The following is a 13,740-nucleotide window of genomic DNA, read 5'->3' on the forward strand; positions in this document are numbered from 1 at the left end:
ACTGTTGATGATACAAAGGGCTCGAACTCCATTGGCTGAAACTGGGGAGAAAGTTTAGCTCTTACATCAAGGCAACTGATAATTCCATATTTACCTTCAATGGAGAAGAGTATTTCTCATTAATATGTAAAGATATACTAGAGATTGTTAAGTTTTTTTTAGTAACTAGACGGAAATGAGACCGCCAAGGCAAGCGAGGGTCCAAGAACAGATTTTATTGCAGGCACCCTCGGGCGAGGTTCCACGACTCACGGGGGAAAGAGAGTGAGTCGAGGAAGTCGCCCCAAGACAAGGTGGTAGGGGGTTTACATAACGTTGTAAGGCAGAACGGTTTCCTATTGGTTGGCTCATATGCAAAGGAAGGATTGCAATTCGACCAGTCAAAGGTGACTTCCTCCTCTGGGGTTTGAAGGGCATTGGGTTCGGTTGAGGAAGTCCAAAGGAGAGGTGTAAGGGTCTGCTCAAGCTGTCATCCCAAGTGGAGGTGGTGACAGGAACTTCAGCCATTTTGGCGTATCCGCCATCTTGAGGAGTTTCCCTTCCCGCCTGGCCCCAACATTCCGACCTTTTGTTTTATATAATGGTGTCGGGGGCGTCGACTCTGCTCTGGCTACTTCCTGCTGACGGTGGGGCGTCGTTGTAGGGGTAGTCGGATGTGGGCAGGCGAGAGTATGGGTGAAGTAAAAGTTGGTTGACAGATACCCGGGTGAGTTCTTGCAGGCGTTCCTGTAAACATCGAAACAAGCAAGGGGCGACAGAGATGAGAAGAAGGATTAGGCATAGGGGTCCCGCCAAAGGGAGTAGCCATGTTACCCAAGTGTGGGGGTCTAGGCCCCAGAAAGACGAGCCCTGGCGCCTGGTCTGGATTCGGTCTCTGAGTTCTTTAACTTTGGAAGTAACTATACCTGATTGATTAACAAAATAGCAACATTCCTCATTTAAGTACAGACAGGTTCCACCTTTTTCGGCGGTCAAAAGGTCGAGAGCCCGTCGATTTTGCAGGGTAACAGCTGCCAAACTAGTGACCTGAGTCTGTAGGGCCGTGAGGGAGTCAGCGATCCGTTCCATGTCATCGTTCAGAGCTTGGGAAAGTTTATAATAAAAGTCTATGGAAGTTCCCATTCCCGCCACTCCTGTAGCGACCCCAGTAGTTATTCCTGCTCCTATCAGAAAGGGGAGAAAGGCAGCCCTTTTTCTCCGGTATTGGAGAAATAATGTGGACTGGAGCTGGGAATCGGAGTAAATGTTGGTTGAGGGAGACAGGAGGATAAACGTGCAGTCTAGGGAATCATTAGCAGTTAAACAACGGTAAGTGCCCTGGGGGCATGAGAGAAATATTCCCGAGGGGGCGCAGTATGGAAGAGAGGAATTAGTAATGTTGGCAGCTGCAGGAGTGAGAGAGTTAGAGGAATTAATGATCGGTATATTCCCCCCAATAGGTCCAATATGGACTGTCTGATTGGTGATCGTGGAGTTGGGGAGCGTCCAATTAGTTGGGAGAGGGATTCCTACGATATTAGAGAGTGTAGAGAAGGGAAAACAGATCCAGCAGTTGCTGTCCCCGGTTTTGGAGAAATTTCGCCATAAGTTATAGCTGGAATTTAGGAGGGCTGTCGTTAGCTGCTCGGTGGTGGGAACTTTCTTGATGTCATCAAGGGAAATACTCTTATAGGTCAACTGGTTTGAGGTCTGGAGTTGGTGGATGACCCTCTGTCGGGTCTGCTCCTGGCCAGCCTGGTCTTGGACTCCCCCCCCATCAGAGAGGCCCACATGGCTTAGATAAGTCCAGCATACTTTACCAGTCTTGGGGTACCGGCTGCAAGGGGATCGGCTGGTTTGAGAAAGTTCAGACATCCAAAAGGTTCCTTCGGCATGTCTTGAAGTACAGGTGATGGGTGTCTTCCCTGAGTAACAAGTTCTGGGCATGTGGGTATAAGATGAAAAGTAGCGCGAGGTACCGCTGCCTTTCATGCAATCACATTCTACCGCTTGGATCGGGGGGCTCAGGAGAAGTATGAGAAGGAGCCCTAGCCATGCGGAGTTTGGTGGGTCCCACCATCTGGGAGGTCCATTCGATACCTGTGGGTGCCCGTTTAAGGTTGTTGATGTGCACCCATGCCGTATGTCCCAGCAATTTTGCCGCGGTTGGGGTGGTGAGGATGACCGTGTGAGGTCCGGTCCATCGGGTCTGCAGGGAGCCTGGCTGCAGATTTCTGAGAAGGACCTGGTCCCCTGGGGATAAGTCTCGTGGAGAGGCTTCCTCGGAGGCATTGTCGGTCGGGGCCGGAATGACAGCATCAGCATGGGCTCTCAAGAGGGCCCGGAGGAGGGTAAGGTAAGGCAGATAGGATAAAAGAGGTGGAGGAATGGCCGGGAGGTTGTGGTTGATAAGGAAGGGCCGACCATACAGTAACTCAAAGGGACTCAAACCTGATGGTCCTCGGGGGGACGCCCGGAGTCTGGTGAGAGCTATAGGTAACAGTGTGGGCCACGACAGGCGAGTCTCCAGGGTAAGTTTAGTGAGTTGAGCCTTAAGTAGCCCGTTGGCCCTTTCCACCTTACCCGAAGACTGAGGGTGGTAGGGGATGTGCAGCTTCCAGGTAATGTTGAGGCTCTCGGCCACCTGTTGGGTCACACTGGAGATAAATGCCGGCCCGTTGTCTGACTGTAGGGTCCGGGGTAACCCAAACCTCGGGATGATGTGCTCGATGAGGATTGTGGCCACCACATCTGCAGTCTCTCTGGCTGTGGGGTATGCCTCAATCCATCCTGTAAAAGTATCAACCAAAGTCAGTAGATAACGAAAGGCTTTATGGCGGGGCATGTGAGTGAAGTCCAGCTGCCAGTCTTCACCGGGCTGATGGCCTCGGAGCTGATGGTTAGGCCCCGGCCTGCGGATTCCTCCCTGTGCATTTACGGCCGAGCAGGTTTTACAAGCCCTATGGACAGCCTCAATCACCTTAGGTAGGGATGGATAGTAAAACAGGGGCTGGAGAAACTGGTTCAGTGCCCTTGGGCCAATATGGAGAGATTGGTGGATATCAGTAATTAGGGTATGGGCCAGGTTTTCTGGGAGGGCAATCTTCCCTTGGATGTAAATCCATCCTTTACTTTCTGCCTTTCCTCCCAGGGCCTGGAGGGCTTGAGTTTCCTTTATAGAGTAGAAAGGTCGATGAGGGGTATTAAGGAAGAGGATGGGAGATATTGGGTTACTTAAGGCCGTTTCCCTGGCCACTGAGTCGGCCTTATTATTTCCTATGGAGACCATGTCTTTAGAAGTCTGATGGCCCCTACAGTGAACGATTGCAACCTCAGTGGGCAGACTAAGGGCCTCAAGCAATTTGGCAATGAGAGGTCCATTTACTATAGGCGTCCCCTTGGTGGTTAAAAATCCCCGCTCCTGCCAGAGGACGGAATGAGTATGAACGATGAGATAGGCATATTTTGAGTCGGTGTAGATGGTGACTCGTTGTCCCTTAGATAGATGTAGAGCCCTGGTGAGAGCTATAAGTTCAGCCCTTTGGGAAGTAGTCCCAATTGGGAGGGGGACTGTCTCCACTACCGTCTCTGGGGTGACTACAGCATAGGCGGCGTGTCTCCGACCATCCGCAGCCAGGAAGGAGCTGCCATCTACAAAGAGTATACGGTCAGGGTTGGATAATGGCTGATCAGAGAGTCCAGGGTGGGGAGGGGTGAGATCCTCTATGAGCTGCGGGCAGGAGTGAGTGGGTTCAGAGGTAGGCGAAGGTGTAGGCAACAGAGTTGCAGGATTTAAGCGGGGAGAGGTAGAGAGGGAGATTTGAGGGTTTTCGATGAATAGCAGATGGAAGAGTTGGAGACGAGAGGGGGTTAGGTGGGCCAGGGATCGGTGGCTAAGAAGATCCCCAAGTCGATGGGGGGAGTAAACCACGAGGGGTTGTCCCAAAGTCAATTTGAGAGCCTCCTTAGTTAAGGAGGCAGCAGCTGCGAGCGCCCTAAGGCAGGGCTGCCATCCGCGGGCGGTGCTGTCTAGCTGCTTAGATAGATAGGCTATAATCCGGTAAGTAGGTCCAACCGGTTGGGCCAAAAGGCCAGTAGCTGAACCCGACCGCTCCTCAGTGTAAAGGTGGAATGGTTTTGAAGGGTCAGGCAAAGTTAGTATCGGCCCAGCGGTGAGACAGTCTCTTAACTTGGAAAACAGGCGGCGGACCGAAGAGGGATCAGTGAGAGGACCCTGGGGAGTGTCCTTTGCCGCTTGGTATAAGGGGCGGGCCAAAATAGAAAAGTTTGGAATCCAGTGTCTAAAGAAGCCAGCCAACCCGAGGAAGGAAAGTATTTCATCTGCCGTCTGAGGGGGTTGGAGCTCTCGTAGGAGGCGGATACGGTCTCCGGTAAGAGATTTAGAGGTGGGGGTCAGGTGGATTCCCTGAGGCTAGGGCAGTCGGATTTCCAGTGGCCCATCAAATGGCAGAGAGGGCATGGTCGAGTTGGTGCCCTCGGGTTGGGGCACTGACGGGCCCAATGGCCTTCAGTCCCGCATTTGAAGCAGGCCCCCGGAGGGGTGCGGGTGGGTCCCCCTCTCTGCTGGCTCCTGGAGCCGGCCGGCCGCAGGGCTGCTACCAAGGCCTGGGTTTGTAGCTGAACCTTCTGCTGGAGTCTGGCCTGTCGCTTCAGCTCTGCGGCTTCCTCACGGGAGTTAAAGACCTTAAATGCCATTCTCACTAGGTCAGAAATGGGGGTCTGAGGGCCTTCCTCGACTTTCTTTAATTTTTTGCGGATATCTGGGGCTGACTGAGAGATAAAATGTGTGGCTAGAACCGTGGCCCCCGCGGGACAGGCCGGGTCCAAGCGAGTGTACTGAATTAATGCCTCGGTCAGCCGGTTAAGGAATATAGCCGGGTTTTCGTCAGGGGCCTGTATGATTTCTCTGATCTTGTCATAATTTACGGCCTTATTAGAGGCCGCCCGCATGCCAGCGATGAGACATCGGACCATGTGGTCGCGGCGCCGGCGGCCATCTTGGCCGTCTTGGTAATCCCGGCCTGGCTCTACGGCGGGGACCGCCTGAGCACCGACCGCCATTGTGGCGTCGGTAAGGTGGACCTGATCAGCGTGTCCCCGGGCAGCAGCCTGGATACGTTCCCTCTCCTCAGTGGTGAGGGTGGTGGTCTGGATGACATGTAAGTCATGCCAGGTTAGGTCATAGGCCTGCGCCAAGTATTGGAATTCCTTGATGTAGTTGTCGGGATTGGCCGAAAAGGAACCTAAGCGTTTTTCTATTTGGGATAGGTCTTGTAGAGAAAAGGGCGCATGGACTCGGACAACCCCTTCAGCCCCTGCAACCTCCCTCAAGGGGCAGACCAGGTCCGGGGAAGAGTTTTTGGATCTGGTACGGGCAGAGATAGGAGGAGAAGGGAGGGGGCTGGAAGGTGGTTGAGGTTCTGGGGCTGGGAGGAGAGGAACGGTTGGAGAGGGTATGCTCGAGGCTGGGCCTGGGCCTGGAGTTTCGGAGATTGAGGAAGGAGTCGGGGACACAGGTTGTTGGGGAGCGGGTTGGTAGGGAGGAGGAGACAGGTGTGGGGCCCTTACAGGGGGCCTGGAGAGATCTTCAGGAGGCTCCACGAGGGGGGATGGAGGGGCCAAGTTGGAGTCTCTAGAGGTGGAGTGGGGAAGAGTCGGCGGGGGAGAGCGGGCTAGGAGTACCTGAAAGGTTGAGCAGCTAGAGCAGAGATCTGATCTGGAGCGCAGGGTCCAGAAAGCCTGGACATAGGGCACCTCAGACCATTTGCCTTGGCGTCTACAGAGATTATCAAGGTCCGTAAGTATCTGATAATCGAAAGTGCCTTCAGGTGGCCATTGCGCTTGGTTATTCAGCCGATATTGAGGCCAAGCGACGGTACAGTAATGGATAAGGCGTCGCCTTCGTAAGTCCTGGTCTAACTCCAGAGTTCGGAGATTAGCCAGTAGGCATCCTAAAGGCGTTTTGGAATCGAATTTGGACTGGGAGGTTCCCATGGCTCCTTCCCGTATCAGCTCAAAACTTGGAGGAGGGCGTCCCCTCGACTGTGAATTGAGCTGCTGCTTACAGAAGTGGTCACCGTGGAGTAAGGACGTCTCCTTTACTCCCCGGAACCGCGGAGCCACCAGGTGGCGGAGGAGGGTTTGCCCTGACGCAGCCGCGATTAGGACAGGGCGCCCCGGGAGAGGGTCGGAAACCAGGGAACACTCACCGCAAGGAGTCCGGTGACCCCAGCAGAGAGAGAGAGCGGAGTTCCAGTCCGACGGAAGAGGAGAGAGCCTCCGTGCTGTTGCAGGGGCTCGATCTCCTCCCGGGTTTCGGCACCAAATGTTAAGTTTTTTTTAGTAACTAGACGGAAATGAGACCGCCAAGGCAAGCGAGGGTCCAAGAACAGATTTTATTGCAGGCACCCTCGGGCGAGGTTCCACGACTCACGGGGGAAAGAGAGTGAGTCGAGGAAGTCGCCCCAAGACAAGGTGGTAGGGGGTTTACATAACGTTGTAAGGCAGAACGGTTTCCTATTGGTTGGCTCATATGCAAAGGAAGGATTGCAATTCGACCAGTCAAAGGTGACTTCCTCCTCTGGGGTTTGAAGGGCATTGGGTTCGGTTGAGGAAGTCCAAAGGAGAGGTGTAAGGGTCTGCTCAAGCTGTCATCCCAAGTGGAGGTGGTGACAGGAACTTCAGCCATTTTGGCGTATCCGCCATCTTGAGGAGTTTCCCTTCCCGCCTGGCCCCAACAGAGATGTTATATGTCGACATATACAAATTTAGAAATAGGAATAAGGGTGAGGTTAGAACTGAAAAAAACATAGGAGACTCATGAGAGATCTTGGGAATGAATGATGGCCTGACTTGGTGATCTGACCAACTTTAAGAGGCTAGTCTGGTTAGAGACTCTGTTCCAGGATCCCAAAACTACAATTGCTCATAATGAAATCAATATAAACTAAAATGAAATTAAAATACTATGTTACTGATAGTGTTTATGAAATTGTCTTATTGATCATTATGACTAACAATTGAGGGCCTTATCAATATTTTTAAAAAGGGGGGCTCAAAGGTGATTCTTTAAATTTCCATGGTAACCGATCACTATTGGGAAATTATCTCTGAAATGGTTTTAGTTTATGTTAGTTATGTCTTGGGTTGGTTTTATCTCATCTGTAAGAAGTGAAAAAACAAAATCATATGTTGAACATTTACAAAAAAAAAGTTAAAATTTGGGATCCCTGGGTGGCGCAGCTGTTTGGCGCCTGCCTTTGGCCCAGGGCGCGATCCTGGAGACCCGGGATCGAGTCCCACGTCGGGCTCCCGGTGCATGGAGCCTGCTTCTCCCTCTGCCTGTGTCTCTGCCTCTTTCTCTCTCTCTGTGACTATCTAAAAATAAAAATTAAAAAAAAGAAAAAAGTTAAAATTTATTCAATTACTGGGTACAGTAGGAAGAGAGAAAGAATATAGTCTGAATTACACAAATATGCACTTCAACCTTCCAGGCTAATATTTTCCTTTTTGGATAATTTTCTTGTTAGCCTTTAAAGTTTTCAATACAAGATGAAAATTAATTAAACCAAAGAAATTGTTTCAGGAAAAACAAAATGAAACAAAGCAAGAAAGAAAAAAAATTCCATAGCCACAGGAGGTAAAGGTAATTTCCTCTGGATAACAATTTCAATGAACTCTTTGTTTTTTGATATAATAATAAAAAAAAAATGTTGAATCTAAATAGGCAACTCTGGCCTTTAACTACTATTATAACTTGTGTAGAAGTATAAAATTCAGGTTAAATCATCAGCAATTAATTCTGTGAGCTAGATACTATGTCTGTACTGAAATATAGTTTCTTTTTTTTAATAAATTTATTTTTTATTGGTGTTCAATTTACTAACATACAGAATAACACCCAGTGCTCATCCCGTCAAGTGTTCCCCTCAGTGCCCATCACCCATTCACCCCCACCCACCGCCCTCCTCCCCTTCCACCACCGCTATGAAATATAGTTTCTACAGCAAGGATTTCACTTTCTTTTCTTATTAATTAGGAAATTAAGAAGTGAGGGGAGGGAAGACTGCAGTTATAAAATCATTATTCTCACTAATAATAACTATCTTGTATTGTACATGAATTTTTCTCCAGGCACTGTAATAAGGACTATACTTTTAAAAATCTAAATTAAAGGGACGCCTGGGTGGCTCAGCAGTTGAGTATCTGACTTAGGCTCAGGTCATGATCCTGAGGTCCTGGGATCGAGTCCCACATCAGGCTCCCTGCAGGGGAGCCTGCTTCTCATTCTGCCTATGTCTCTGCCTCTCTTTCTCTGTGTCTCTCATGAATAAATAAATAAAGTCTTTTTTAAAAATCTAAATTAAAAAAATCGAATATCAACATCCTTAAAAAGTAGGTACTATTATGATCATCCCCACTTGACTATAGAGGCAGGCACCCGAGGCTCAGACAGTCTTGGTATTTTCCCAAAGTCACATGGCTAGTAGAAATGTCAGAGGGGGTGCCTAAGTCCAGGCTGTCTGACTCCAAAACCATGAACTTGATACAGCTTAGACTTTAAGGGAGTATATGTTATAATGGAAAATAGGTTTAAAATTTCCACAAATGGACAGGAAACCTTAAATAAATGAAAAAGAAAACTTATGGCTGGGTGTCGATACGCCAAACTAAAGAATGATTGAAAAATTAGTTTGTATTTTGAGGCCCTATTGAATGAGCCAGGGCTTCCTGGTTTCATGAAGAAACTCAGCATGCTCCATCATGGATGAGTGCTGATGTATACTTGGCAGAGGAGATAATATGATATGTAAGACGTAAACATTTTTTTTATTTCTTAGGAAGTTCAGTCTTAAATAAACTAGCACCTTCCTTCCCTCCCTATGGTCCTCCCTCTTGTCTTCTCTGCCTCTCTTCCTTAACAGAAGCCATCTTAAAACACAGTAAGAATATATAATTGAGGTTTTATCTCCTATCCTATGATAATTCTGGCATCCAATGATTTATTTAAATAAACACCAATTCTTAATTGCTTTTCTCTTGATCAGTATAAATTATTTTTATCATTAACTTTGATACATTATTTTGTCCACCCATAGCCCACGATCACAGTAAGGTCTTATTGAACAGTGTAGTGAGTACAAGGAGATCTGTACAGACTTAGAGTTTAAGTTTTAGCCCTACTTCCATGCTAAGTAGTTATTTAGCTTTACAAAAGTAACTTCATTTCTACAACCTATAAAGTGAACTTTATAGATAAGTTGGACTACGTGAATTCTATTTCCTCCAGCAGTAAGATTTTATATTCTTTCTGAGGTATCATTTAAATTTTCAAATGTCATTTAAAATTTCAAGAGCCTGTGTGGCTCAGTTGGCTGGGTGTCTGCCTTCGGCTCAGATGGTGATCCCAGAGTCTTGGGATTGAGCTCCAAGTCTGGCTCCCTGCTCAGTGGGGAGCCTGCTTCTCCCTCTCTCCCTGCTCATGCTCTCTCTCTCATTTTCTCTGTCTCTTACTCAAATAAATAAATAAAATCTTTAAAATATAAAATAAAATAAAATTTCAACTATCAATGTGGGATAGAAAAAAAATTCATCACACACAATTTTTACCTTGGATAGTATGTCACCATCCCTCCTAATACTATCCTCCTAACACAAGCCCTATTTCATCCAACAGTGCCCTTCTCAACCCTTTGAGATGACCACTGCCCAACTACCTTGCATATAAGATCGGTTCCTAGCAAGACTGAGAGATGGTTTGGTGACCTGGACAGAGCTATGAAATAGAACTCATAGGAACTGCAGAGGAATATTTACAATTCACAGCACATTTTCTTCCACAATTGACACCGTTTTGCAGACGTGTGAGAAAGCGGGGGCTAAGGATGCAAAATCAGATGTCTTCATGATTCAGTAGTAAATTTACCTCTCAGGGCTCAGAAAAGAACTGTATCACTGAATTCCCATGGGGAAATAAAATCCAACTCACATGATAAAATAGACTTTAATAAAAGACCATTAGAAGCCCAAAATGATGTTGGAATCCTCCAGGAACTAGCAGCACAGGAAGTCATCCATTACCATGCACAGACCTGAATGGACAGGAGAGACATCAACATTGAGAAGCCCAATGAGAGAATGAGCCTGGGAGGGAGGTCCTTCAATAAGACCTCTGGTCATAGAGGAGCACACTCAATGCCAGAAAATAAATAAATAAATAAATAAATAAACAAACAAACAAATAAACAAAAAGCCCAGTGCAGGGGCCGGGGCGGTGGGAGGGGGCGAGTGGGAATTGCCCTTCTCTTTTTCATGCTGCCCTTTTATCCCTTGTTGGTGCCTGTCATTGGCCAAGGCCATTTATCAAGGAGACCAGCATAGTTAGGGGTGTTTTGCAGCCTAAAGTAGAGCATAGAACAGCAGAAAATGGATCTGTCTCAGTGAGGGGGCTGGTATAAAAAAAATAACCAGCATAGGAACTCAGATTTTCCAAGACAAGTTTTAGTATAATTGAACTATTTCTCATTCCTTATAGAGAACTAAATGTAAAGAAATGACAATATGATGTAGCAGATAGTCCATATTTTCCTAGTAATCTTTATAGGCAGACAATTTCCTTTTGATTCTTTTTCATTTTGATTTTTCATTTTTTTTGGCACTTAGCTGTTAATGAGGAATTGCTTCATTTCCCTCTAATTCTTGCTTTGTTTTGATTGATACATCTCCACATTAGGATCCTGTTAACCACTCTGTAGCACTGGTAGTCACTGGCCGAATCAGACACTTCTCTTTACCCTGTTACAGCTTAGCATGTGAAATTGCAGACTGCCTTCTATCCTCACATTTTGAGCTCAAAAAGTTAGCAATTCTGATTTTTAAGTTGAAGTAACAGTGAATGTAGCCTAAGAGAATGACTATATAACATTTAGGGTGGACACTATTTCTGAATTTCTATTTGCTATCTCTGAAGCTCTGGAGAACAATAATTAAAACATGGACATACTCATGCCATTTGGGAGATGTTATTTCCCAGCGAACCATTATATAGACCGTATTGTTCTTATTAAGCATGTTATTTTGTCATGTTATTCTAAAACATGACACTGAAGTGTTAACAGACTAAGAATAAAACTGAACCCAGTGTATGCCAAGTCTGGGCAGTTTATAAACCCAGTGGAGTTTGCTGTTAACATGTAGCTTGGCAAACTCACTCATAGTCTGAGCTGCAAGTTGGGCTGTTTTCTACCTCACTGTAGCCCTTAAGATTCTGGGATCAGACCAGAGCTGTCAGCTTGGTTTAGTGAAACAGAATCCAGTTCTCTCTTCCATGCCTTCAGTTTCTTACAAGAAAATTAACTATAATTTAAACTATATATATATTGACATATACATATCCAGAATTGTTAAATGAAAAGTATTTTCAGACTACAGTAAGACTTTAAAATCACCTTTGTTTTTTTTTTTTTTTTTTTTTTTTTTTTGTAAAATCACCTTTGGATCTTAAAGTAGACCTATTTGGTTTTATATTTTACCATTTTTCCCTTCTTTATTCTCTTTTTATGTAAACTTATTTCTGGAAGAACATTTCAAATTCCAGATAACACATCCAGCAACAAAGACTATTTAAAATTATAGAAAAATATTTTACTCTTTTTAATTTATAGTTTTGTCGCTTAGTCTTATTTGTATCACTACAGCTAAATGAGTCTGAACATAGTAGCACAGAAAAATATACAAACATACAAACATACGAAAATTTGTGTTCTCCAATTGTAGAGGGAACATTCAGAATAAATATGAATTCTTGTGTTTACCACCCAAAAGAAGATAGAAGAGTTAAAATACCATGGGATAAGGGGTATAAAAAACACATTTCTGGAATGCCTGGGTGGTGCAGTCAGTTAAGCATCTGACTCTTGGTTTCAGCATAGGTTATGATCTCAGGGTCCTGAGACCAAAGCCCAAAATGGGCTCTGTGCTCAGAGGGGAGTCTGCTTGAGATTCTTTCTCTCTGTCCCTTCTCCACGTGTGTTCTCAATCTTTCTGTCTTTCAAATAAATAAATAAATCCTTAAAACACACACACACACACACACAAACACATTTCTAAGGAGTTCTGAGGATGAAGGCTGGGATCAGAAGTGGCTTCACAGTAATCTCTTTTGGGATGGGCTTTAAAGGATAAATAGGAGTTCATTTAGTAAACAGGAGAGAAAAGGCATTCTAGAAACAAGGAATAGAATCTTCAAGAAATAGTTCCGCTACCTAGAATGTGGCCTTTGCAGAGATGTTATTATGAGAGATAAGATCAGGGTTTGGCAGGAGCCAGATCAACAAGTGTTTTTTGTGTCTGAATGAAGAAATTGTTTATCTTCTAAACATTGCTTAGGCAACTGTGATATTTTTCAATTAGATCTTCATTCTGATTACATGAGTAATTTAGAACCTACAAAAATGTCATAACTTTCAGAAGTTAAAGGAAAAGGTGAAAATTCACTCATTATAACCCCATTGTTTACACACTAATATATTTATTCAGAGTTTTTCAATGCTTATTTTAATTTCAATAAGATCAGTTTCTATATATTATTTTGTAATGTACTTCCTATATCAATGTATCTTAGAGATCCTTCCATGTGAGTACATATAAATCAAACATATTCAATTTAATACTCACATAATTCCATCCAAAAAATTTGCTTAGGAAGGATGTATGGGCATACCCACACTTGCTTTGGAAAGGTAAAACTGCTCACAGTGTGGGAGGCAGGGATTCAAGCAAATGCAGATTGTTCAAACAACTGGCTTTTTCAATGGTTTTTAAACTCTCTATATTCTATATCCCTAATAACTGATACTCTTTCTGGAGAGCCAAATGCCAGCATGGGACTCCTGTTGCTAGAATCATACCTGGAGATGATCTGGATTAGCATCCTTGTTTCCCCATGAGCACTGTTTCTATAACTGAGGGGCAACTGGGTGAATCACAAACAATCTCTGGCTAAGAATGGATCACATATTTGGCCATAAAACCAGCCTCAATAAAATTAAGAAGATTGAAATCATACCATGCCTCTTGTCTGATCACAATGGTATGAAACCAGAAATAAGTCACAAGGAAAAACTGGAAAAAACACAAACACATGAAGATTAAACATGATATTAAACAACCAATGAGCCAATGAGCAATCAAAGAAGAATTTTTTAAAAATACATGAAGACAAATGAAAATGAAAACACAATAATATAAAATCTCTGGGACACAGTAAAAGCAGTTCTAAGAGGCAATTATATAGCAATACAGGCTTACCTCAAAATATAACAAAAAGATCAAATAAACAACTTAAACTTACACCTAAAGGAACTAGAAAAAGAAAACAAACAAACAAAAAACAAGACAAAACAAAAAAAATTAAGTCCAAGATAAGTAGAAGAAAAGGAAATAGTCAAGCTCAGAGCAAAAATAAATGAAATAGAGATTAAAAATAGAAATAGAAAAATAAATCAATGAAACCAAGAGTTGTTCTTTGAAAAGATAAATAAAAATGACAAACCTTAAGCCAGATTCATCAAGAAAAAGAAAGGACCCAAATAAACAAAATCAGAAATGAGAGATAAGAAATAAAAACAGACACTACAGAAATATAAAAGATTATAAGAGAGTATTATGAAAAATTATATACCAACAATATGGGCAACCTAGAAGAAACACATAAATCCTAGAAACACATAATCCTCCAAA

The 13,740-nt window shown here is 44.5% G+C and overlaps 1 protein-coding gene across 1 annotated transcript; it reads right to left on the reverse strand.

The window, feature by feature from the left end:
- Positions 1-200: 200 nt before the first annotated feature.
- LOC144291642 (uncharacterized) lies at positions 201-5,994 on the reverse strand. The gene is made up of 3 exons (XM_077861296.1): positions 4,498-5,994; positions 2,563-4,411; positions 201-726 (listed from the first exon to the last, which is right to left on the reverse strand). The coding sequence occupies exons 1-3, from the start codon at positions 5,992-5,994 to the stop codon at positions 611-613; spliced, it is 3,462 nt and encodes a 1,153-aa protein (XP_077717422.1). The 3' UTR covers positions 201-610.
- Positions 5,995-13,740: the final 7,746 nt, after the last annotated feature.

Source organism: Canis aureus, chromosome 2 (genome assembly GCF_053574225.1).
Source record: "Canis aureus isolate CA01 chromosome 2, VMU_Caureus_v.1.0, whole genome shotgun sequence".
NCBI classification, from domain to species: domain Eukaryota; kingdom Metazoa; phylum Chordata; class Mammalia; order Carnivora; family Canidae; genus Canis; species Canis aureus.

Bases quoted from the DNA above. Each gene is read 5' to 3' on its own strand.
- LOC144291642 (XM_077861296.1), bottom strand. From the start codon at position 5,994: ATGGGAACCTCCCAGTCCAAATTCGATTCCAAAACGCCTTTAGGATGC. The intron at 4,412-4,497 runs GCCCGTCAGTGC...CGACTGCCCTAG, and splicing joins GCGGGACTGAAGGCCATTGG to CCTCAGGGAATCCACCTGAC. The intron at 727-2,562 runs GTAAGGTGGAAA...CGATGTTTACAG, and splicing joins CTACCACCCTCAGTCTTCGG to GAACGCCTGCAAGAACTCAC.